Below are 25292 nucleotides of genomic sequence, written 5' to 3' on the forward strand. Positions count from 1 at the left end.
GGAAAAACTCAAACATAGTATTTCTAGCACACAAGTTTGATATTGAAACCATTATGCCATAGATGCAAGCGTCGACAAGCGGCATACTACACAGTTTCTCATGGGCAAGACAGCACATTGAGACAAGTAATGCGTTTCGATCTGCAGTTGCACTAGAAGAAACCAATGCATCAGAAACACCACAAGTGCAACACGACACTAAAGACACCACTGAAAATTTAACGAAATAATATATGTATGTGATGTACTGTATGTATATACATCTATATAATATCTAGCCTGTCTATAATTCACTGCAAACAAAATCATTTCGGCATATAACATGCTGCTCTTTAATACTAATATTTATAAAGGACCAGACCAGTATGAATTTTTCTTCAACTGTGAGGCTTTTCTTTCAAGGAACCCGTTTGGGTTTCCTTTGTAGCAATTGCTACGAAGGGGTGGATGTTTGATTTTCCCTTTATTAATTACTTCTCTCCACCTTGCGGGTTTCCACAAGACTATTACGTCACACTAATATTTATACCTCGAAAACCACATTTCATATACACACACACACACACATTTCATGAGGGAATCACAAGAATGCTTCACTTTTTAATGCCAACTAGAGTTGAGTCTGCCTGTTCTTTTTTAATAGCATATGTATACATAAAAATTTCCATCCCCTGAAAAATAGAGAAATGCAACAAATGCACACGTTTCTTCAAACCAATGGCCCATTTCTGCCTGAGATTGCAGAATCATCTGTGCAGTTCTGCTAGCCTATTCTAGGCTGTAAGGTCATGGTTAATCTTTTTAGGTTGTCATTTTTAACAAACCAGTAGACAAAAAAGCTTTTGTTTTGCGTAGCACCCTGCAGCTTGTCAGCCATTTTTCAGCCACCTAGCAAGTTTATCAGGAACCAGCAATCACATGCAACCTTATTTTGCCATGTCAGTGAGAGCAGTGGCATTCACTTCCGTGGGTACCCTTAAAACTGTATACCCTGCCTTCCATTGTCTTCGGCACCCAATGACAATTCACAACTTTTCTATCTTTCCGAAACCTGGCAGATCACACAATACAAAGTAGCTTCATTGCCGCCACAAGGAAAAGTAAACAGATTTCCTTATCTTATGCAAATCATGTCCATATCACCATCAGGCAGCAGCTAGAATGCAGCAATTAAAGAAGCTCGAAGTAACCAGGCACATCTTGAAATGTCTGCCACTAAGCAAGTGAAGTGCACAGCTCTCTGCTGCAAAAATGTGCACCAAACAAGTGCAGCAGTGATTCAAATTCACATCAGCCAACAGAAGTGCTTGCTGAGTCCACGTGACTGCAGTAATGAACCGTGATGCTAGTTTTCCTTTTTGTATTCGCACTTGTTGCTTTTATTTCTGCATAGAGAAATACATTGCCGCTATCTGAATCTCGGCTGTTTACGGTAATGGCAGTGTTGCATCAACGAAAAGCTGCGCTCGCACGATCATCAGTGCGACAGCACCTCCCAAAGCCCGATTTTATTACCAATTTCGAAAACGACATACTAAAAAAGTGTGATCCTCTCAAATGCTGCTGCATGTTTCTTTCAAATATTTTGCCATGAGATAAAAGGGGCCTCAACATTGCGTTAAAAAAAAATCGAGCAAGTTGGCCATTTCATTGCTCTGTCCTCCACTTAATTTTCCAATTATTTTTTACGCTTCTGGATGATACGAATTTCGGGCAATGAAATTTTTTGTTGCGGTACCAAGAGATTCATATCATGGAGATATTACTGAATTTCTCTGAACACTCTTATTAAAGAGAACTTCAAATTAGTATGCCGACACTGACTACAGCTCAGTTCTAGCATATGAAGCTAATCAGTAGAATGTCCATCAATTGTCGTGTGTCACCGATCTCGGGAGTGTGCAGATGTTACGAGAGATGGGGTTGAGAGACGCAGAGCAGCACCGCAAACAGATTTTAATTACACTCTACCCCAACCTCAAAATAAAACTCGCACAAACTAAAACACAATGAAGAAATACTAACACTTATGCAATCTACTTAATAATCATTAAACATGTCCTTATTACCGGCTGCGTTGATCCTTGGTGTTTGCTACGTGAAAGTCAGGCCACCCTAGCCTATGGCTGCGACGCTACTAGAAAGGACTGTCCTTACTGAGTTTTGTCGTCCCACGTGTATTCCAAGTCCGAAACATGTCGAATCTTTATCATAGTCGGTGTTCTCGCCGACTCTGTAAATGTTGCTGTCTTCGTGTTGGCCAGTCAACTCGTTTGTCTCTGATGCCGGTGTCCTAACTCAGTTGATGATGTGGCACCCCGGCCTCACCAGTTAGGCCTAACTCCGGGTTCCCCCGCTACTTGTTCTTCGAGTGCTGACGAGATGCCGCGGGGACTATCGTTTGTGCTGGTCTACCTCTGACAGGGGATCCTTCCTGGAGTGCCCAGCACTGCCGTGAGAGGCTGCAGCAAAGTCGAGGCTGCAGCCTCGACTTTGCCAAGGTCGATGGCCACACCCTGGACTGCCAGCATTACAGACTTGACCGAACTTCCATGGCTCCCGTCACCAGTGCGATGCTGACGCTACAACCTTCTTGGCCCAGAGCCATGTCGATAATCCCAGCTCGGCGCTGCTTCTCCCTCGATCACAGCTCGGGGCACACGCCTCAAGGGCTCGTGCCGTTCGGATTGATACGTACACATCGTCCTCTCCTTCCTTTCTGTGCCGAATGCCTCTTACATGTGACACCGTTGAATGGATTCAAGTGCTTTTTTACCTCTGAAGCTAAAGGATTAGTCACGTATTGTGCTGAAGGGGACCCTGAAATGATATTGACTACATTGTACAAATGTACTGAGATGCTAGGGTAGGTCTTTCTGATCATTAAATGATGCATTTAAGCGCTCTGCGTAAAGTGTGTAAATTATTATAATGCTTTAAAAATTTGGAACGCTTCTGATCACAGCGGCCCACTCCTCAGAGTTTTCAACCACCCCCCCACAATTCACGTAGTTATCCCAACTGAAGCCACTTGGGCGAGCTGTTCGATTGGCTAACCAGGTTGTGTCATCGATAATTCTTCCAACTTTACTGTGACGAAATCTTCGTAATAGTTGGAATATTGGTTAATTTGTTTCAATAAAAAAGAAGTGACTCGCCATCCTGGCTTTGCAAAAGCGAATGTCACAGGGAAGCTGTTGAAAACCCCCACTACAACTGCTGAGGTGGTGTATACAATGCTTTATTGCTTTAAAGAAATGGCAGTAATGGTAATTTAGAGTAATGGCAGTAATGGGAGTAATGGTAATTTTGACAGCACACCACCGCCCATAGTAGCAATGAAATCAGTTGCTAGACCGATTCTTTTATACACGAAAGGCTAGGGATGTCACTCCACACATCCCAAGCTGCCGTCACTGCAGCAACTTGCACAACAGTAATCTTTACTGGAAAACATGTGCAGAGAACGCTATATGCTTCGCATTGTTATCAGGAGTGCCTTATCATCAATTATATGGTTTCGATGCTTGTTTTTTGCTTGTTCTTCATTGTAAAGTACGCTGTTCTATGTTGCATACATGATTCGAAAGATTGTAAGTACTGTTTGCCTCACTTTGCTGAGTGCTTGAGGCCTCTGCCTTATGGGGGTATGAGCCACTGCTCCTGGTCTGCACTGCTGCCAGGATCGGCCCACATTTTTGCTAACAGACGCGGACACGAAAAATGCCGACCACTGAGAGGCTAACAGCTTCGCTGTAAGAGTAACAGAAAAAGAATACACAATGATAATTTAATTATCACTACAATCAAGCACTCCGGCACACTGCAAGTGTCGTCTGCTGGTGTTACAAAATTCTCTGTGTTTACGCGAGCTGCGTGGTCAGTGTTGCTCTCAAAATTTTTTTTCCCCTAAGCACCGTGGAAAGTGCTTGTTACATTGCGGTCTGCAAATATAACGATCGGCGACATGTCAAGATGCAACATCGTGTCCCTCTACAAGGCAACGTGCGAGCGGAGTGGCTGCAGTGCATCGGGCTGTCAGTATTCGATCAGTGCCAGCATCTACCCGTGTGCGGCCGTCACTTCACACCGGCGGACTACAACAACAATAGTGAGCGATAGTGTGTCCGATATTCAGGTAAACGCAAGCGCAAGTGGACTGGGAGTTTTACTGGATGAGCGGAGGCGCCAACGTGAATTGCCTGCACAGTAACGCCACCTGGTGGCACAGAGCTCAACCAGATAAACCCAAAGTTAAAATTATGCAGATCCCATGCACTGTGGGAATCGATGTAAGCGAAGCTTTCTGTGCTCGATGCTTTGATTGATGATAATTAGCGGTGATGTTGACGGCTAAAGCTTAATTTCTTCAACGTTTAGGCTAACACAAGAGTGGTGAGTTGATGTTAAACATTACCATGCGTGCACCGCTACTGTTTGTTTGCATAGTACATAGAACATGCAGGGAGAGGTGTTTGCTTGAGGCATAACTTCTGAGGGTTGAGCGTTGTCATTTCCTCACATGGCACATCACATTGTGGCAGGAGTGTCAAACTTGGATTGGATTATGGGGCTGTACGTTCCAAAACCACACTTGGATTATGAGGCAAGCCGTTGTGGCGGACTCCGGATTAACTTTGACATCATGATATTCTTTAACGTGTCCCAAAATCTAAGTGCATGTGAATTTTCTATTTCGCCCCCGTTGAAATGCAGCTGCCGTGATTGGGATCAAATCCACGATCTCTACCAATGCCATAGCCACAAAGCCAATGCGGCGGCCACAGAAGTGTTGATTTGATGGTTGACCGCTTTCGTAGTGTCTCCTGAACCCTGCGGTGCGTTTTAATTAATGCGGCTCTGCTTCTGCACGCCCTGTGCATAAGTAGCCCGCTTGACATATTCGCATGGCATTTATTTTTCAGAAATAGCAGCAATGTACTGTGCCATATCTTGAACTTAAGCTTATCCTGTTTCCCCCAACCGCTGTCATATAGTAGTGGGGATTCCTTGCCTTCTCGCATCACCTCCCCCCTCTCATATATTGGAACTGCCTCTTCTACCGCTGCTTCGTCTCCTTTTTACAGTTCTATCTGTGTCCCCTCTGGCCTCACATGTTAGTAAAAGGGAAGTGCTGCAGTTTCTGCAATGCTTCTGGGCGGAATCATAGACAATTACAGCTGTCAAGCAGCTAATGTGTTGACGGGCAGGGAGCTCCAGAGGGCATTGTGCACATTCGACGTGGTGGGGTGAAAATGAGTTTCTCCCATCGCCTTTTCTCTCTTACTCGCGCTGTCATCTATACACACGCTCTGAACCACCCCCCTGACACGGTGTGCATGACAGCAGCCCACAGCAGCAGCAACAGCAGTGGGAAAGTCGAAGGAACAGGAAAAGAAAGCTTTACTTTAACAACAGTAACTAAGTGTATTCTACTTTGCTGCAAAGTGTATTCTACTTTGCTGCAGGCGTAAATTTTTGGCAAGAACGTACTCGTGAACATGTCCTTTTAAATGTTTAGAATGTCTTGCACTTCATTACAGCAATATTAGCTCTGTGTTTGGCTGGTTAAGCTCTGGGTCACCAGGTAGCTTCACCGTGCACGCAGCTCACGTTTATGCTAAAGCCCCTTCATTACAATGGTAGCAGTATGGAGGAGCTTTAGTTTATGCCTCCGTCCATCTGTCAGAACACCCAGCTTGCCTGCAGTTACCAGAATACCAGACACCCTCGGCGCTGCGACAGAATGCTCACAATGTACGCTTCTTGGATAGCTCTCACTGGGAATTGATGGCCAAGCGGCTAGCAGAGAGGTTGGAATAGAGTTACTGTACAGGCTCCCTTTAGGAGCTTATACAATAACTCTAGATTGCGGAAGCTTTGCATGCAGACTCCAAGACAACCGGAAGTAGATGACAAGACATGACAGCTTGATGTAGAACCAGTGAAGTGGAGCTTAAAGGGAGCCTCACAACGCCACATAAAAAATTTTGGTTATACGCTGGAAGTTATGTGCCCTCTAGGGTGCATTCTGCCACAAGAATTTTTTTAATCAGCTCATTAGCAGCCGAAATAGTGTGGTTCGACTGCGTTTGTGCTGACGGTAAAGAGCACGTACCTTTTCATCTTAAAGCTTTTGCGCGCAAACAAACAGGGATGAAGAAAAGGGCAACACAAGGACGAGAGCTTTCTAACTACTGGTTTTATTTTTGAAGAACCACCTGCTTAAATACCCACAGATCTGCGCGATCTAGTTAACAGAGCACGCCTATAGCGCATATGATACCCGCAGATCTGCGCGATCAAGTCAAGAGAGCACGTCAATAATACATATAACACTTGTGATAAAAATACGTGGACAAAAGCCACCCGGTCAACATCCTTCTGTTTCATTGTTGGATACAGAAAATTCACTTCTATCATCACATCTGTAACGCATTTTATTGTAAGTGGTTGTTTTATGCACCTTGCTGTTTTTATGTTGACCGGGTGGCTTTTGCCCACGTCTTTTATCACAAGTGTTATATGTATTATTGACGTGCTCTCTTGACTTGATCGCGCAGATCTGCGGGTATCATATGCGCTATAGGCTATAGGGGTATTACTCAGGCTCGCGCGTGCGCACCTGACCCTTCTCTGGATCGCACAGCGCCGATGGAGCGGCAGTCGCTCGCCAGCACTTTCGCAGCAGCCCTAGCAGTCAGAGCTGTGACCCCTAACCCGCGGTTCGCAGTGAGTTGCGACCACGGCGGGTTCAGGCCAGGGGGGACAGGGTGAGTCTCGACCTAAGGTGTTTATTCACCTTAGAGTACAAGGATACCAACAGACAACAACAGCAACAACACATACAAATACAACACAAAACAACCACAGCGGCGGAGCATTCCGCACGTCTGGGGTGAAACAAACCGCACAATGTGGGAACCACAAAAGAGGCTGATAAGAGTTCAGCTCACCCAGAGTGGATCCGCGCTCGGGCCCTGGGGCGGTCAGTCGCACACAAAGGCCGGGCGCAACAGGGGGACGGCGTGCGGCGGTCTCAGCGGCTGAGTTGAGATGCGGCCTGTCGCAAGCTCTTCAGCCGAAAGACAACGGTGCATCGGGGGAATAGCGCTTCTCCCCGAGCGGCGGAGAGGGAGTCTCCCCGGTTCCAAGAAAGGGAAAGGAGGGAACGGGGTGCCTTGGCTGCAGCGTCGCGGCCAGGCGCGAAGAGCAGCGGGAGCGGCGAAGGTGCCCTCTCCCCGCTACCCTCCGCGAGCGAGCACGTGATTATCGCGTGATAACCGCGCGGCCGCTCCGGAGATATCGGGATGCGCGTGCGATCCCCACAAGGCGTGCTCTGTTGACTAGATCGCGCAGATCTGTGGGTATTTAAGCAGGTGGTTCTTCAAAAATAAAACCAGTTGTTAGAAAGCGCTCGTCCTTGTCTTGCCCTTTTCTTCGTCCCTGTTTGTTTGCGCGCAAAAGCTTTAAGATGAATCTCTTCCAACTAGGCCGACTCGCTGTTATACCTTTTCACTGTTAGGTTTGGTACGATTTGCTACCTGTCTAAGATTCTTAAATTTGGAGCGTCACGGCAAGTTCGTATGTCACTACCCTCCCCACCACCCCTTTCTACCCTCATTGGGCATCCACTGTATGCAATATATGCAGCTGGGCAATGAGTGCACTAGTAGCATGACTTTTGTACCCGCCACATAAATTCAAACCTAGTTTCGAAATGGGTTGCTAAAAGCTACGAAAGAAGACCGATGTACTTCTGTGAACACCGTCAGGAACAAGAGGCCACTGTACAGTGTGTAGCAAAAGTGGCGACCATCCATGAACAACTTTGTTGCCATCCCGTTTGCCATCCCGTACACTCACTTTCACTTGCTAGGCAGTTTGTCGGCTTTCCAAGTGTTGCGCAACTGCTGCGAATAGATCTGTGTTGATCCCGCACCAAACCGTAACTGTAAATAGCCGATGTCCAACGAAGCAGCATCGATTAACTAAGGCAGTGTGGCCGTGACAAAAATTCGCCGTTGGCCGATGTGATAATGGGCTGCAAGCTGTCACGAAATGCTTGATGCAAATATGTTCATACAGGTGGCTCGTCAATGATTCGTCACAAGATCACGCTTTTGGGTAGATTTCTGTTGAAGCAGCATTAAAGACAAGATGGACGTCTGACATTCTATCAAACAATCTCACATGATCCACGTGCCACTTATTCATTATACTCATAAAATCATGGGAGAACAGATATAAATAATATGTATATATACGAGAACATAATAAGTTCATCGTTGGGTTTCCAATACGATCTTCTTGCCTTCCTGCATCTAGTTGGCCCGATCTTTGCACGTGCTTTCACACTTTCCGAAATGTGCTGCTTTTGTAGCCGTTCCCTCTGTCTGCATCGCGTTATCATTTAAATCAGTCCTGTCGACCTGGATGAACCTTATAACCCAACAGGCAGCCAGCGCAGCGGCATCCTGCAGATTGCGGGTGTTCGGTAACTGTGCGTGCAATCCCCACACTGGGCTGACATCAGGAAGTCCATAAAGCCCATTTTGCATTGTGTGATTTTACACTGCATTTTTCGCAGCGATGATTTCAGCAAATGCAAACTTCACAAAGCCATTTCACATGAACCAAACACAGCGCAGCTGCAATTTTCGCATTTGCAAGCCCCTAACGAAGCTCATTAGGGTTGAGGACTGGGCGAGTTGGTATTGCATTCTAAAACTGGTACAGCGTAACATATAAAGGAAGAAACAAGCCAAGCCGGCCAGATGAAAGAACAGAGCGCAGAATTTTAAAGATATATAGCTGGTAGTGCTACAAGAAAGCATCAAGGAATGTCGTCACAACACTTTACAAAATGTCACACCAATAGAAGACTACACCTTCATGCACCACAGAACACGCAATTCTGTCATAAACAATTAAATTGATCAAGAAATCTTACTTCCCGAGAAGATAGGCACAAAGATGGCGCGCTAATACAAGTGCTGCCAGTTGTTGCTATGAGATCAGCTTCAAAATTCTCCCGCGTAAGTTGTGATCGGTGCTTTGTTTAGCACTTCACACCAATAAAAATTTAGCTTACTCCAAAGTCCAGCGACAGTGATTCCCTAAGTGTCCCTGTATAGCTCGGTGCACGTTGCAATCACATTCTGTTAGTCTTTCATTAAGGCATCGAACAGTTTGGCCTATATATCTCTCCCCACATGATAGTGGAATTAAATAAACAACCCCAACAACGCAAGACCTAAAACGCTTCTTGTGCATGAGAATAAAGGGGGTTAACCGAGGGGCCCGATTTTTATTAGTCATATCATGAGAAGCCAACAAACACTGACACCAAGGACAACATAGGGGAAATTACTTGTGCTTAATAAATTAAATAGGGAAACGATAAATTAATGGAAATTAAAGTGGATGAAAAAACAACTTGCCGCAGGTGGGAACCGAACCCACAACCTTCGCATTTCGCGGTCACACAGACAGTGGTGTGCGGATGGATAAAGATGCGAGGACAGAAACCATGTTTTTTTACTTTAATCACACTGACAACACTAGTATTTTAGACCTTCTCAATCTGAACTATGACATGCTAGATAAAATGGCTGCGGATGGTACTTCTAGCGCTGATTTATGGCTGAGTTTCAAAACACGGTTCATGAATGGATACAGAAGTTTGTCCCTCTTAAACTTAGAAAAGTGGACAGCTCTAACCCTTGGATTACCTGTGAAATCCTTCAACTAAAATGTTGCGTCAAGCGCTTGTCAAGTGCTCATTCACAGAAAAAGTAAAACTTGCAAGTTGTTCGAGAAAAATTACATAAGAAGATTAGTTTGTCAAAGTACTAGTTCTTTAACATCAGAATGCACAACTTCCTTACTAGCGACCCCCAAAAGTTTTGGAGGTATCTTACAAATAAGACACAACCTGTAAGCAAAGTCTTTTTGAACAACTCTGCCGTTACGGACACATGTACAATAGCATCAGCCTTTAATGACATATTTTCCAGCGTATTTTGCGTGGAAGAGACATGGTTCTCGAATTTAGAGGCAAAAATCTAGATATACTTAACCTTGTTATAAGAAAACAGGGAATTTTTTTCAGCACTTCTTCACCTTGGCACAAAGAAGTCATCCAGACTGGACGACATTCCAAACTGTTTTCTGTACAGATACGCCGAATGGTGCGCAAAATATTTATTTTTTATCCTCAGCACAAGTCTGCATAAAGGCGAAGTTCCTAAAGATTGGAAAACGGCAAAGGTCATACCTATCTACAAATCCGGCGATAAGTACTCTGTAGCAAATTATAGGCCCATTTCTCTGTTGTGCACTACCAGCAAGGTTATCAAACACTTAATTTTTAAACATGTGAGCTCATTTTTGGAGAGCGTGAACTTTTTCATGAGCAACCAGCATGGTTTTCGGCGTGGCCTGATTCATATCACCAATGAATTCTTCGTGACCTTGGACAAAGGTGGTCAAATAGACGTAATTTTTCTCTATATCTAGAAAGCGTTCGACCACATGTCACATTTGAATTTAATGATAAAACTTAAATGCCTCTTAAACAATAGAGAAATTGTAATGTGGCTTCACTCTTACCTTTCTAACTGCCATAAATATGTACAAATAGCTAAATCAAAGTCTCATACAGCACCAGTGCTTTCTGGGGTTCCTCAAGGCTGTGTCCTTGGGCCCCTTGTTCTTATATATCTCAATGATCTGGCCATCGACTCTCCTATACGCAGCCGTTTTTTTGCAGACGACTGCATTGTCTACCACACCACTGAAACAAGCGAGGATCAAGCCGCACTGAGCAACTACCTAATGGCTATTACTAACTGGTGCCATATGTAGGAGACAACTCTGAATACCTCAAAATGCGCTCAGATGACAATAACTCGTAAAAAAAAACCATTTCCCTATGCGTACAATGTCAACAATAACAAAATCATCCTTGTTAACTAGTTCAAATACTTGGGTATAATTATTGATTCCACATTAAGTTCAACCTCCCATATTAAAAACATCATCTCTACAGCATCAAAACGACTGTGGTTGCTCAGGCATCGCTTGAAACACTGTAACAGTAAAACAAAATTAGTTGCATGCATGTCCCTCATACGCCCGTTACTTGAGTACGCAGATGTAGTGTGGGATCCACACACCAAAACAGAAGCTAACCACATGGAACGTATTTTGAAAAATCGCTTCACTTTGTTTACAACGCCCATGGTAGGCAGATGTCCATGTCTGGTCTTTATACGTGGTCCAGTCTTTGCACACTCGAATCACAGCGAAAGTTGCATTGCCTAAAAATGGTATTCAACATCATTAAAGGGCCACTAAAGGTTACCAGAAAGTCAAGTTAAAGTGATAAAGCGATGCTCTAGAACGTCTAAGGCATCAATATTATCGCGAACAGAGCTTTAGTAACCGAGAAATTGAGGTAAATGCATGACACGATTTGAGACCCTCCAGCGACATTCCGGTACTAGCCCGATGACGAAAGCACTCCTCATCACAATTTATGTCACTAGTACTCAACTACTCGTATTAAAAAGATAATTTCGTTAGATTATAAGATGGAAGAAAATGCTACTTGCCTACTTCTATTTGATTCTAAGAAAAAATAACATTTTGACGTTACCCTTGAGTAGTACGGGTGATCGAAAGGTTTCGTTTTTGCTCGACTCCGCGCGCTCGACTTTGCGCCGCGCACGCTTTGGAGTTTCAGTTGTTTCCTTATTGCGTCGTGCTGTGGTGGTCCTGCTGGCTCGCGAAACTTGCATTTGGAACAAGTGGCAAGAATGCCACGTCCATGTGATGTCGTGGGATGCGCGAACGGTCCGCGGAACTTGGCCAAGGGCAGTTGCAGCGGCGAATCCAACGTTACTTATCACTGTGTGCCCACGAGTGAACCTCTCTGTTCGAAATGGTTAAGTGCCGTACCTCTGTCACAGCGCGCTGGCAAAGAGCTGAAAAATCACATTGTGTGCTCGCTGCACTTTCGTCCAGAGGATTATGAGTTCAACGCCGACTTACTGAAGTCGCGTGGAGTGCCTTTCAAAGCAGGCCACCGGCGTAGTAGTACGCAACGACGCCGGCAGCGCGAGCACTCAGCAGCAGGTCACGTTCATCAGTGCTTAAATCGCTGAACTCGAGCCCAGCATCGCGAGCCAATGTGTCGTTGTCAGGGTCGTCCATTGCAATGAGCGTCGAAGTTGGCGTCATAAAACAAAGAACAAGCTTATCGTCGTGCGCTTTCCTTTCCGCTAACCACTATAGTTCCGCTTTCGCGCTGCTGTTGGCTCTGTCTTGGCTCTGTTTCTGGCCGCGCGTTTGCGTTTTGCGCAGAAAAGCCGTAGTGCCGTCTGCGGGAGCCGTTTTACTCACCGACGGAGCAACGTCACTATGAGACCATGACGTCAATACTCCTCGATCGGAGGGTGGGTGATTTGAACTGTGCTAGAGGTACGCGGACGCTTCAGAACGCATTTTCTCTTAAAATAAGTCTCTTCTTCGCACGAAACAAACGTTTCGAGGTTTCTGGAATGGTATTTCAACAGTCCACGTTGACTTAATATTAACCTTTAGTGTCCCTTTAACAGTCAAGTAAAACTAGATTTACAGGTATACATGCAATATAACATGTCATGACCTACCCGTAAGAAACACAGCAAGGCTATTTTAGTACCTCAATGTAGAACACATGCGTACAAAGGTTCCTTTTTCCTGAGGACTATTGTTCAATGGAACAGCTGCTGAATGAGGTGGTGAACCTGTCAACGTCGGAATCTTTTTTAACAGCCGTTGTTCCGTTCTTGTGATTGACTGCATGTTCTTTGTTACCCTTTCGAAGGTGTCCATATGTTAATAAGTGCTGATTGTTCATTGTATTACTCTTGCTGGTGTTTGTTTATGTCATTGTCCTTTTATCGTCGCAGCATGACAATGATTAGTAGCATAAATAACTTGTAATGCAATGTACCCAATTCTGCCTTGGTGGCCAAAAGGTTGCTGGCAGTATTGAATAAATAAAATTAAAATAAATAAATAAATGGAAAGGATCTACGGCCGCCCAAAGCCTACGTAGAGTATCCGGCGTGGAAAGCACTGCTTCCACGCTACCCTTGCGGCCAATCTTTTTTAATGTGTGAGAGATGTTATGCAAATATGGCCGCGCTCTGTTCTTTATTCTGGCCGGCTCGGCTTGTTTTGTCCTTTCTATGTTACACTGCACCAGTTTTAGAACACCTAACAGAAAACTGAATTATTCTTGGCGTCAGTTCGCTTTGGTGAAAACAAAGTAAAACAACTTAGCAACTATTTTTGTGACATAGGGAGGCCACAAAGACGTGTCTACGATCCACGTTGAGATCGTTTCCCCATCCTTCAACACATGTAGATTTTCACAGAGAAGTTCAGCACTTGGAACATTGAAAATCACATGTACGAAGGGTCTGACTGCCCATCTGCTGCAACTATTAATTCGCGAGTGTAAAAACGCAGTCGAAGTTACAATATGTGAAACGGGCTAAAGCAGAAGCACATTCAGAGCCAAAATCCGTGATCGCATCAGCCGGGGCAGGGCGTGCTCGGCATTTCTCTTTTGCTAAAGACAACGAAGTGAGGTGCTCGCGTGCACGAGGGATTTTGTGGCACACGAAACATGCGACACTGTGCCGTATCCCCATTACAAGTGAGGATAATGTCACAAGCATTTATGGTGAAAAAAATGTCTCCTGCTGGCCTGTTGCAACGAACTCGATCTTACTGAGTTTATGCATCTTTTTATACATGTGAGAGCATTCTTCCTTTTGAAAGACAGATGCAAAGAAAAATCAGTTCCATAGCAAACTTTGCATGTGAAGTTCCTTACCTTGGTATAGAGTGTCGTTTCCATGAGGTCAGTTACAGATAGGTGTGTCAAGTCAAGCCGCACTATCACCTTTTCATTTGCCTTCTGGACATAGTCACAATCAAACCCTGGAACATCAGACAGAAAGCACACTGTACTGGGGGCATGGAAGTTTCGTGTGAAAGGGGCTTTGTGCTCATGCTTACTTCAAAGAGAAGCCAGCAGCAATGACTGTCCTTAAGTGACAAGTGGAACAAAAAAGAAAAGCAGCCTAGCACTTGTAGCATTTTTCCTTCCTTTTTTTTTTCATCTTTCTTTGATGTTAACTATATCAAGTATTTTATTGGAGGTAAACAAGCCCAATTTGCAGTGTGGACCTTTCGTATGACTAAGGCAGTCATGTCGACAGATGAGTAATTCCATTTCCCTACAGATGCTCTCTCAATATCATGGTACGTTCTGTCAACTGCATCCACATCAATAACAGACAAATTTGTAATATGAATTTACAGCTTATCTGAAATTGTTACAATGTTTACGATGGTTTTGCAAAAGTTCTATTGACCAACAATTGGTATACTTCAGAGTGGTGTAACACATGTGAATTTTGGCAGCCTTAGATGTACAATTATGCACAGTTTACAAAATTGTGATATTGTTACTCATTGCTAAGTTGTAGACTTAATACTTGAGTTTTCTTCTTTCTTTTTAATCTAGCAATTTTTTAACTACTTTTGTAAGAAAATTGACATTTTAAACAAAAAATCTGCTTCCTACAGTCGCTATATTTTATAGGGACACTAAAAAGAAGCATTAAAACAGTTTAGACTGACAAACACTATTATTGCCTATTTCGCAATAAGTTGATCATTAAAACAGAAAATGAAGGTCAAAGTTTCATTTTATGAATTTCACGCCAGAACACCAATGCCGGCATGTTAGTGTGACGTCATAGATTTCACATCAATTCTTTTTTTATTATTTCGGCCGCGTTAGTGCAGTAATAGTACCCGAAACTTGCCATGTTCAATTGTTGGCTCCTTTTCGGAACACAATGTATTCAATTTTTAGTGATAAACAGTTTCATCTAGGCCCTAACAGATGTCAAAATCAATGCCATGGCGAGCTACACACATCAGCACTCATCTTGCCTTTTTGCACCTGTTCCGGTTTATTGTAATCCAAGTAAGAGTAGTGTTTTCGGTGTTGCAGAAGGGTACTTTACTAATACAGGATACATCATTTTTATCTTTAGTGTCCCTTTAAGTTATTTCTTTAAGTGCAACAAACCTAACCAAAACCAGTGCATCGGTAGCTGCGAAAAAGCATTTCTCCATTGCCATGCATTAAGACAGGCGCTCGCACGTTAAAGTTTCATCTCAAAGGTGTAAAATTGAAATAAGGTCACAGCCCGAGTATTGAAGTTTAGTTGAAGTTGAAATTTATTGACATTTCGTAATTTTATAATACATTTGCATAGGATGAGTGTGCAGTCAGAGGTCCCAATGTGAAAACTGTCAGGGGGACCTCCTAACAAAAAGTAGACAGGGGATGGATATATCAGTCAGCAGACAATGGTGGATTAACAGGATAAAAATACATTATCAAAGATATACATGACAATTATGGCAACGAATAACAATAATTATAGGTTGTTTAAAACAAAGAAATCATAAGAAGGGAAACAAGGATATCAAATCGATAGATTATCTAATAAATGGATTTTAAGACATTGACAAAATGAGTACATTGTGCATAATTTTAAATCAGAAGGTAACATGTTCCAAAGTTATATAAATGAAAATATTGCTCTCATTCGGCCGTAATTAGTTCATACTATAGGTAAAAGCAGATTATGGTTTGGGAAAAACCTGGTGTTGTTGGTATTCGTAAGACTAAGATCAGTAAAACTGAGAATACATAATTCATGATTTATAAGACGAGACATGATCAGTAATTTATGACTAACAAGTTTGCATAGAGGTGAAATATTCAGGCTACGAAAAATGGGGGCTGATGGAGATGAAAATGGGTTGAAGGTGATGAGTCATAAAGCTTGCTTTTGCAAACATTCAAGGTACCCAAGATGTGACCAGTACGTATTGCCCCATGTGTATAGGCAGTACGACAGATGACTATGAATAAATGCATAATAAAGGAAAGAAGGATTTATGTTTCAAAGTAAGACTGAAATTTGATAACAACATGAATGCCAAAAGAAACTTTTTGAATAAGCGGCTGAGCATGCTCATGCGATATTAAATGTTTATTCAAGGTGACTCGAAGAAATCTTGTAGACTCAGATGTATGAATGAGGTGTCCATTAAGTGTCACCGCTAAGGAAGAAATGTTTGGCGATAACCGAGGGGAATGAAACACCATGAATTTTATCTTCGATGGATTGCTACGCAATGCGTTTGTTATGCACCATCAGTGAACATTGTTTACATCAACATTCAGTAGATGTAGCGTAAGTGCATTCTTATGTTTGGTAAAAATTGTGGTATCATCAGTATAAAGGAGAGAGTTAGTGTGTTTCAATCTAAGTAGTAAATCATTATTGAACAGCAAGAACAAAATAGGCCCCAAGATTGATCCCTGGGGAACGCCTATGTTAGTGATTTTTGTGTTGAGAGACAATCATTTACCTGAACAACCTGCATCCGATTAGTAAGATAGGTTTATATTAGTTGTAAAGGTGGTTCAGATATGCTGTAACAATCAAGTTTATTAAAGAGGATGTGGTGACTCATTGCATCAAATGCCTTAGTGAAATCAATAAACACAGCTCCAAAGATTAAGCCCTCATCTATTGCTAGTTTAACTCTGTCAGTGAAAGTGGTTAATGCGACTTAAGTAGAGAGGCCTTGTCGGAAAACAAATTGATCATCAGATAGCAAGCTAAATTTAGATAAGCATTTCATTAAACAGTAATATATATTAGTTTTTTCAATTACTTTACTAAATAATGGTAAAATGCAAATTGGGCAATAATTGTTAATGGATTTGCGGTCACCTTTCTTAAAGATGGGAATTATTTTTCCTGGCTTCAGGCTTCGAGGAAATACAGCAGCTGAAAAAAGTTTGTTGATTAAATCGGCCAAGATTGGCGAGAGCTCTTTCGATACAAGTTTAATTTTGGAAGGCAATCAAGATCTGGGCCAGTAGGCTTTAGTGATGAGATAATTTTGTTAACTTCCTCCGGAACTGTAGGGTACAGAAAAAAAGAATAGGGACTGTGCGAGTTTTGACTGAGTGTTTTTATCTGTATCTACTGGGGTGCTGAAATGAGCGTCAGCTGTCATTAGTATCCATGTATCTATGTTTATTAAAAGTTATGTTGGCTGGGTGTGATTTAGGTTCTTTGGTATTAAGTTCTTTAAGTAGTTGCCATTTCTTTCTGGTATTGTTACTGTTTTTCTTAATCTTATTTTGATAGTAGTCACGTTTAGCGTGTTTCAAAGCAGCACCCAGTATATTAGCATAAGTTTTTAGTCGACGTCTTAGAGAATAATTTAATGCTTCTGCCTTGAGCTTCCTATGAAGATTTTCTTTTTTGAATATTGAACGCATTAGTGCCTTATTTATCCAAGGATTCCTAGGTTTACGAAACCATTGCGTGACTGTAGTTTCAGAAGAACACTGACTGCTAGATTCACTTATCTTAGCTGAGAATCAAACGCTGTTTCTGCATTTTTTTCCTGATATATGCATTGTTCCCTTTAGTATATTGAATGATTTCAACAAATTTTAGTCAGAATCTGTATACACATTATCTCTAATACGGGGAATGTGTTTGGAGCCAGAACACAAAAATACATAATAATGATCTGTAATAGCATAATTTGACACTCCTGCTGTAATATAGTCGTTAGTCAAACTGGCAAAAATATGATCGATCAAAGTTTTAGAACCATTTGGATCACACCTATTTGGGGCATGTATTCATGATGAACAACAACAATTAAGAAAGCAGCACACGTATTCAGAACAGGATTGGCTGTTTAGGTCAGCAATGTTTATACTGACATCACCACAGACGACAATTTTTTTGTTCTCTTCAATTAATTTTTTGAGCATTAATTCAAATTCAGAGCAAAATTCTGCATATTATGAGGAAGTGTGTCTGTCAAGGTAACAGGGAGGTTCACCAGCCAAGGTTTAACAGCTGGCAGCATGCTCACCAGAGACACGGATGTCAGCAAGCTCCACATCAACGTCGCACAGTCGAGCCCTGACCTCATGGACACGAAGTACGACATTCAGCTTGGTTGAGCCTGGAGGAACTGGCGGGTCTTGGTCACCGAGGAAAAGTCCAGTGGTTCGCTTGACCTCAGGGATGACCTTTGCGCAGCCTAGGTCTTTGACATTAAGCCTGGAATCACCAAGATTTGTCACCTGTCAATTAAAAATGCAACTTTCTGTACAGTTCATGTACTAGCAAGTGCTATGAGTTGACAATGTGGGGTTCTCACCCGTGCTCTTGGGACAAAGGAATGACAACACAGTAGGGTAAACAATTGCAAGGGCATTTATCGCACCTTTCATAGATCAATGCCTGCTAGCCGATTTGCTATCCACAAAACATGCCGATGGGCGTGCGACAAATTGAAGAAGTCCGACTCACCATGACCGGACTACGAGGGAATATGTTCGCCCCATGCTAGACACCAACGCCTGGTCGTTCGCGTGTACGGTCACGCAAACGGTGGCCCGTTCTAACGATTGTGTTCGTCCATTCCGGAGTAGGCCTCACGAGACGGTCTTGTAGAAGCATGGATCGGCGCACATGCAGAATGTCCGTGCCACTTGCCGATCCCAAGATAAAGAGGAAGAGCCTTCTCCTTTCCGCGCCCAAGTAACCCTGCAAAACTGTTAGGTGGCGTTGAACACAGCCACACTCGCGCCATCTCTCGCAATGCGCTTCAACCACACCGACTGCCGCAGGAACCAGGCCACGCAGCGAAGCCAGATTACAGGAGACGGGAGCTATGCGGGAAAACAACATATAAGGGGACACGTGAGAGTCGCGCATCCCCACAACAAACATCCGTGTAACCACAGAAATTTAGAGAAGACAGGCACCACCACGCTCACCGAGGCTGCAGCAAACAGAAGCTTCATTGAATGTCCTATGTCTGCACCTTGCAGAACCTTAATTGCAGAACCTTAAATTGCCATTCAAGGAAACTCTCCTAGACAAAAACCTGGTGGCGCAGACATTTTCAGTTAAACATCTCAAGCCCGGAATCACTCAGTGAAAACACTGAGTGCCATCCATGCTTTCTTGTGGAACATGTGTATCAGACCAGGAGGCCTTTTGCATTTTCAAAGCCATGTGGCGATCCTCTTTTTGATAGCCAACAAGTGCAGCTATTATGCTTCACTACACGAGAGGCATTTCTAGAATGCTTCACCACGTAACATGTCCATGCTGTGGTGACGTTTATTAAAGGAAATCTACCATTATTACAGTCTCGGAAGGGAACAGCAGTTTACGATAGGTAGCGAGGTACTGGAAGTGGTAAGGGAATACATCTACTTAGGACAGGTAGTGACTGCTGATCCGGATCATGAGAGTGAAATAATCAGAAGAATAAGAATGGGCTGGGGTGCATTTGGCAGGCATTCTCAGATCATGAACAGCAGGTTGCCATTATTCCTCAAGAGAAAAGTGTATAACAGCTGTGTCTTACCAGTACTCACGTACGGGGCAGAAACCTGGAGGCTTACGAAAAGGGTTCTACTTAAACTGAGGACGACGCAACGAGCTATGAAAAGAAGAATGATAGGTGTAACATTAAGGGATAAGAAAAGAGCAGATTGGGTGAGGGAACAAACGCAATGACATCTTAGCTGAAATCGAGAGAAAGAAATGGGCATGGGCAGGACATGTAATGAGGAGGGAAGATAACCGATGGTCATTAAGGGTTACGGACTGGATTTTAAGGGAAGGGAAACGTAGCAGGGGGCGACAGAAAGTTAGGTAGGCAGATGAGATTAGGAAGTTTGGAGGGGCAACATGGCCACAATTAGTACATGACCGGGGTAGTTGGAGAAGTATGGGAGAGGCCTTTGTCCTGCAGTGGGCATAACCAGGCTGATGATGATGATGACCATTATGGAGCCCTCGGTAATACTCCCCTTCTGCTCAAGGACGACAGCACACATCTCCGACCCAGCTCTCCTCCTTCCCGAACTCTACAATGCCTCAATGCGCACACCCTCCTTCCTGCCATGCGCAGCGTGTAGTGCGTGTGCATCGTGGCACACTATCGGTGTGAAGTGCTTGGGCACTTCACATCATTTGACGGAGGGCACAGCAGTTAAGTTAGATGGCACTTGGCGACAGCACAGCAAAGGGCGACTGCTATGCAGAGACTGAAATCTCACCTTGTTTACAGCTAATTACACTCACTTTTCAATATATCCTTAGTTGCTGACTTAGCTACGTGCTCCCGGCATGATGATGCATCATTTAATACCAGTAACCTAAGTGACCATTTTTCTTTTTTATTACAATAGCAATTATACGAACACTAAGCGAATTTTTGCTGGCGTCGGCGTCAGCGCCGTGACGTTTCATATACATTTGGGTATATGTGTGCTATATGCCATGCCTTGCTATATGACATCTGGTATATACGGGTTATGTTGCCACACCATTCTATCACTAAAGTTGCTCATACCAGGTCTTAACATTCTTGAAGACAAGATTATTCCTCAGAATTTTGAGAAAGGCAGCCCACAAACAGATGTGATGAAACAAAACACGAACAGGACATGCCTGCTATCTTAAATCTTCTCAGACCAGAATATTAAGTGTGAAACAAGGACAGAGCCCAAACTTGAAAATGATGTAATTTTATTGGCACGGCTGTGCACTACCTCCATGAACAGCCCGGCTAAAGAGGTTTGAAACATACCCTATACAGAAAAGTGGCGGTAAAATCGTTAAGAAAGACACTGGCTTTAATTAATAAACATAAATGAAATTGTTCGATGGTGGGATTCAAATAAAGAACCACTAGCACAACAGAATGTTTTTACTTAGCTTATGCTTACTTGTTGACGTTGTAATATTCCAACCTCTTGCTATAACCTGTTGTCATAACCTGTTGCTATCGCATTCATTGCTATGCCCTTATGGCGAAACTGAAATTTTGTAGAAGTGGTTGCTAGCTACCCAGATCCCATATATGCTAAATCCATCTGAAGCCAGCTAAGGAAGATCTTGGCTTCGATAAAATCACTTAGAAGTCGCCGTTGTCCATGTTGTTTCTCGTCTCTGTCTATGTTTCACATTGCATTGTAAGCACAATCAAGATGCTCCATCAAGTTCATTTAGCAGCACTGCTTGGCAATGGGTGAGGCACACGTATTCTGGCTAAATACGTGGCAGCATGCACATACTTTTGATACACATAGAGTAGGTATCGGCCCAGCGTGAGTAGTGCCTCTCGATGGAATGTAACAATGACCGAGGTGAAGTCGACCACAGCTGAGTGCTCCACCTGGTGAAAGTCCGACTTGAACTCTGGGCAGCTCGCTTTGACCTGCAATGAATGGCCAGTGAGCGGGTGCACAGCATTACCAATGATCGGGCACATGCCTTGCGGTAGAGAATGGAGATCATGTCCTTAGCCGCTTCAGACGTGAGCAGCTCAAGGTATTCACCAGTGGGGCCTGCAAAAGAGTACACACAAACCTGGTGCCAGAATTTATTTAAATCCCTAAAAGACAGAAAGATTAAGTGGCACTTGAGCACAAACTCCAATGCTACTCCGAGCCCTCATTCACTTGATGTTTTAATTTTGCCTTAAATTTGCAAGTTTTTCTAAAAAATAAGCAAAATTTTTTGCACCTGCTTTTCTGTACAAGAAAACTTATTTTACTTTCTACTCAGGGTGCCATGGGCTTAAAAGCCACACTTGGTCCTCTGGTTGCATGCCAATTATGATCTTAAGCTGAGCAATAGTGATTTTTCAGCACAATGCTGTACTTCTCAAGCAATTCATAGGCAGGTTACACGAGGTTCAGCTGCTGGCCATGCAGCTGTGTTCCCAGTAGGAGACTTACAAGAGACCCCACCAGTCAGCAGACATGATTTTACGACAAGGTTGCTGGGCAATACTTAATGGCATTGAGCAATTACACTGAGCGATGCTAGTGGAAAGCAGCAGGTTTAGTTCTCTGCAGTGTGTTGCGTCTGGCTTTGTACACCGAATACAAGTCAATTAATCAGTTTACACATGCTATTAAAAAAATGTCCATTTTTCTATGTTGTCAAGCAACATCTGCGGTCTATGACTAAGGCTAAAAAAAAATACCTATTTACAGCCATTATGACACTGATATTCACTTGAGACAAGTGAGTGGAGATTATTGAAGAAATCCATTTCATTCAGTCACACAAAAGGGTGCTTGAAGAAATGATAGCAGAAGTTGAAAACAAGTTCTCAGTAGAAAAAGGTAAGGTCTCATCAGTTTCGCCACTAAAAAAAAGCAATCTGATCAAACATGCCACAAGTGTTTCATCCAAATGTGCAACACTGCAAGATAGCCATTATTATTTAGAAAAATGTATTCAGCGCCTGATCGGAGCAATGTCTGCTGGCTCATCCGATAGATGAAAGTGATATCTGTGAGAGCCATTGACGTGCAGCTGCTCACAAGTTGTGCCATAGGGGCAGGAACTCACCAATGTGAAGCTTGTCAACCAGGTAGATGCCACTAATGCTGGCCTGAAATGCAGGTCCATATTCCATGAGTGCAGCATCAGCACAGAGCTTTTCCAAGCGCAGCATCAGATACGGTTTGTCTGCCTGGTCACTCGAGCGGGCCAAGTGCAGGCACACCTCGCCCAGCACAAAACGCAGCAGCGAGTTGATGGTGTTGCTGGCCGACACATTGTCATCAAAACCCGGCACATCCAAAGCACGGCCCCAGTCTTCCTCATCCGAGTGGTCAGATGCCGACAAGCACTGGTCTGAACCTGCATCGCAGTGAAGCCACACCCCTGGGAATGTACCCCTGCAATGCCACTTGGCCAGGTTCCTTGTTGATCACCCACTTATTCCTGCTTCAGTAACTCCTATTCCATATTGACAAAGTGTGCGGCCACCTTCTTGGAACCACAACAGGGCACATCCCCAGCTCTCCAACACTGTCAGCATGCACTGCTTCAGCACAATAGGCTAGCAGTGCAACAACATCCAGAGTGAGCGGCACTGCAGGCACACATGTACTAAATGAGGGCGAAGGAGGCAAGCATGTGGCACAACACTTGCCCTGCAATCAACCATACATACTGCATGCAGATTACAACTCTGTTTTTTGTATCTCACATGTGCAGGTATTGAATTTTTATCCAAGATACATTTTTTGAATGTTTTCACCAGCATTGTCACAGCAGTGGTACACTTTTTTTAGAGCACTCAACGATGGAAGAGTTATTTGACCTATTGGCCCGTCTTGGCTTAGGCAGAAAAGTGCTTTCCATATCACATATAGGCTCAAGTACAGACAATTTTAGTTAATTCGGTCTGGACGGGGCCAGTGAAATTAGTCTAATTATCTAGTTGGTCAAACTAAACAAGAGGCAGAAAAAACACAGAAAAAGATTGCAATTCATCAGCAGTATTTGCCCCAATTCTAAAACACCCATGAATTTAATATGCACTCGCTTTTTTAATGGTTCAAAGGAGAAAACTAATGTAAAATCACAGAGCTGCTAAACAAAGTAGAAATCAGATGCGCACCCAACATTTTAGCAAGAAAAACGCAGCATACCTCAGATACCAGTAATAAGAAAAGACAAAACGAACAAACTAACTTCACAGAATGAACATTTATTTAGCTAATGTCCATTGTTATCGCTCTTAGACAGCACTTTATCACTGTCTATTAAAAGCCACAATATGTTTTTCACACGGTCCATGGTGCGTCACTCGAGTAATGGTCAGGAAAGGGCATGACACTCTACATCGCAATGCACAGAGACGCTATGACAGGGTTTGTCAACTCTCACTGCGGAGAGAAGGCTCTGGAATCAGATCGCCAATAAAGACGGGTTTATGCATTAATTAATTAAGTAATTATTTAATTAATTCATTCATTCATTCATTTATTTATTATTTGACATACCCTCAAGCACCTAAGACATACCAAAATACAACACAGTGCAACCATCATGGTGCTTGTGAACGAAGGCTCACCTTAAATCCAATCAAGTATGAACACCCGCTGCATTATAGCTAACCAGATAGTGGTCCACCAAGCACAAGAACGAGAAGCTGTGGCAGCAGAGGTCCCATGTAAGCAACATGTTGCGAGCCTGTTAGTATCTGCCACAGCGATGAAGAGCTCAGCGGAAGAGGGCTCAGGTGGAGAAGGCGCACAGGGGCCACTACTCAGGCGGCCAATTAGGGTGCGTCCTGGAAACGTGTGCTTGTGCTGTGAATCAGCACCAAGAGGGAGAAGTACACAGGAAGGCAGCTTTGCTGCGCTAACCGTGTCTGCCATGTTGCCACTGGGCAGCAGTTCCCAGTGACCAAGCTAAGCACCACACACGACCTGTGGGATGAGGCACAGGAAGACACCTTGATCCCCACATAGTCTGCATTTATTAAGCAACAATCAAAAATGGTATTGTGGTCCATGCCTAGACTAATCACTTTGCTAGCTCGTCCTGCAATGCATACGATTCTCTGGAACACCAAGAACATATTGTAACGTAGATTGAAGACGGAGTCTTACAAAATAGACGCTTCTGTTTAATGGCGGGCCAGGAGAAAAACGTGCAGCTCACGCGCTTCATCGTCTTTCATGGCACCGACCTTTGCGCACGCCGTCCCGCGATGCGAGAGCCCCACATCATTGCGTCAATTGCGCCCCCATGCGAAAAGAGACTGTTTCAGTCGCATCAAAAAGTTCTTTCGGAGACAAGAAATGGAGCTCCTCAGGTGCATCTCGGCGTCCACGTACTATGCGCGTGCATAGTAGGGTTTCATGCGTACTACATGAACAACTTCCGCGCGAGGACGACGACGGAGCAAGCCGGGGTCAGAACTGCAAGGAACGAGTTCGTAGGTCACGTCACTAAGGCGGCGTGTAACCTGGTAGGGACCAAAATACCAGCGGAGCACCTTTTCCGAGAGTCCACGGCGACGGATGGGCCTCCAGACCCACACGAGGGCGCCGGTATTGTAATGGATGTCGCGTCGACCCTGGTTGTAGCGAAGGGTGTCGGTATGCTGTTGGCTCCGGATACGATACCGAGCAAGCTGGCGTGCTTTTTCGGCTCTTTGTACGAATTCTTCTGCGTGTTCGCTGGGAGGGCTATTATCAACCAGAGGTAGCATGGCGAACATGAAAGGAACAATGAAATTGAACATGAAAGGAACATCGTTGCGCGTGA

The 25292-nt window shown here is 43.8% G+C and overlaps 1 protein-coding gene across 2 annotated transcripts in view; it reads right to left on the reverse strand.

Annotated features, from left to right (window-relative positions):
• The window catches only part of LOC126521192 (intermembrane lipid transfer protein VPS13A-like), an 820642-nt gene that overhangs the window by 591417 nt on the left and 203933 nt on the right, over positions 1 to 25292 (reverse strand). For both annotated transcript variants that reach the window (XM_050169804.3, XM_055065737.2), the window contains 5 exons: positions 22575 to 22868; positions 21486 to 21559; positions 21287 to 21429; positions 18058 to 18248; positions 13895 to 14001 (listed from right to left, as the gene is read on the reverse strand). In XM_050169804.3, the coding sequence (XP_050025761.2) occupies positions 13895 to 14001; positions 18058 to 18248; positions 21287 to 21429; positions 21486 to 21559; positions 22575 to 22868 (809 nt within the window). The remainder of the gene's footprint in view (positions 1 to 13894; positions 14002 to 18057; positions 18249 to 21286; positions 21430 to 21485; positions 21560 to 22574; positions 22869 to 25292) is intronic.

Source organism: Dermacentor andersoni, chromosome 6 (assembly GCF_023375885.2).
Source record: "Dermacentor andersoni chromosome 6, qqDerAnde1_hic_scaffold, whole genome shotgun sequence".
Lineage (NCBI taxonomy): Eukaryota > Metazoa > Arthropoda > Arachnida > Ixodida > Ixodidae > Dermacentor > Dermacentor andersoni.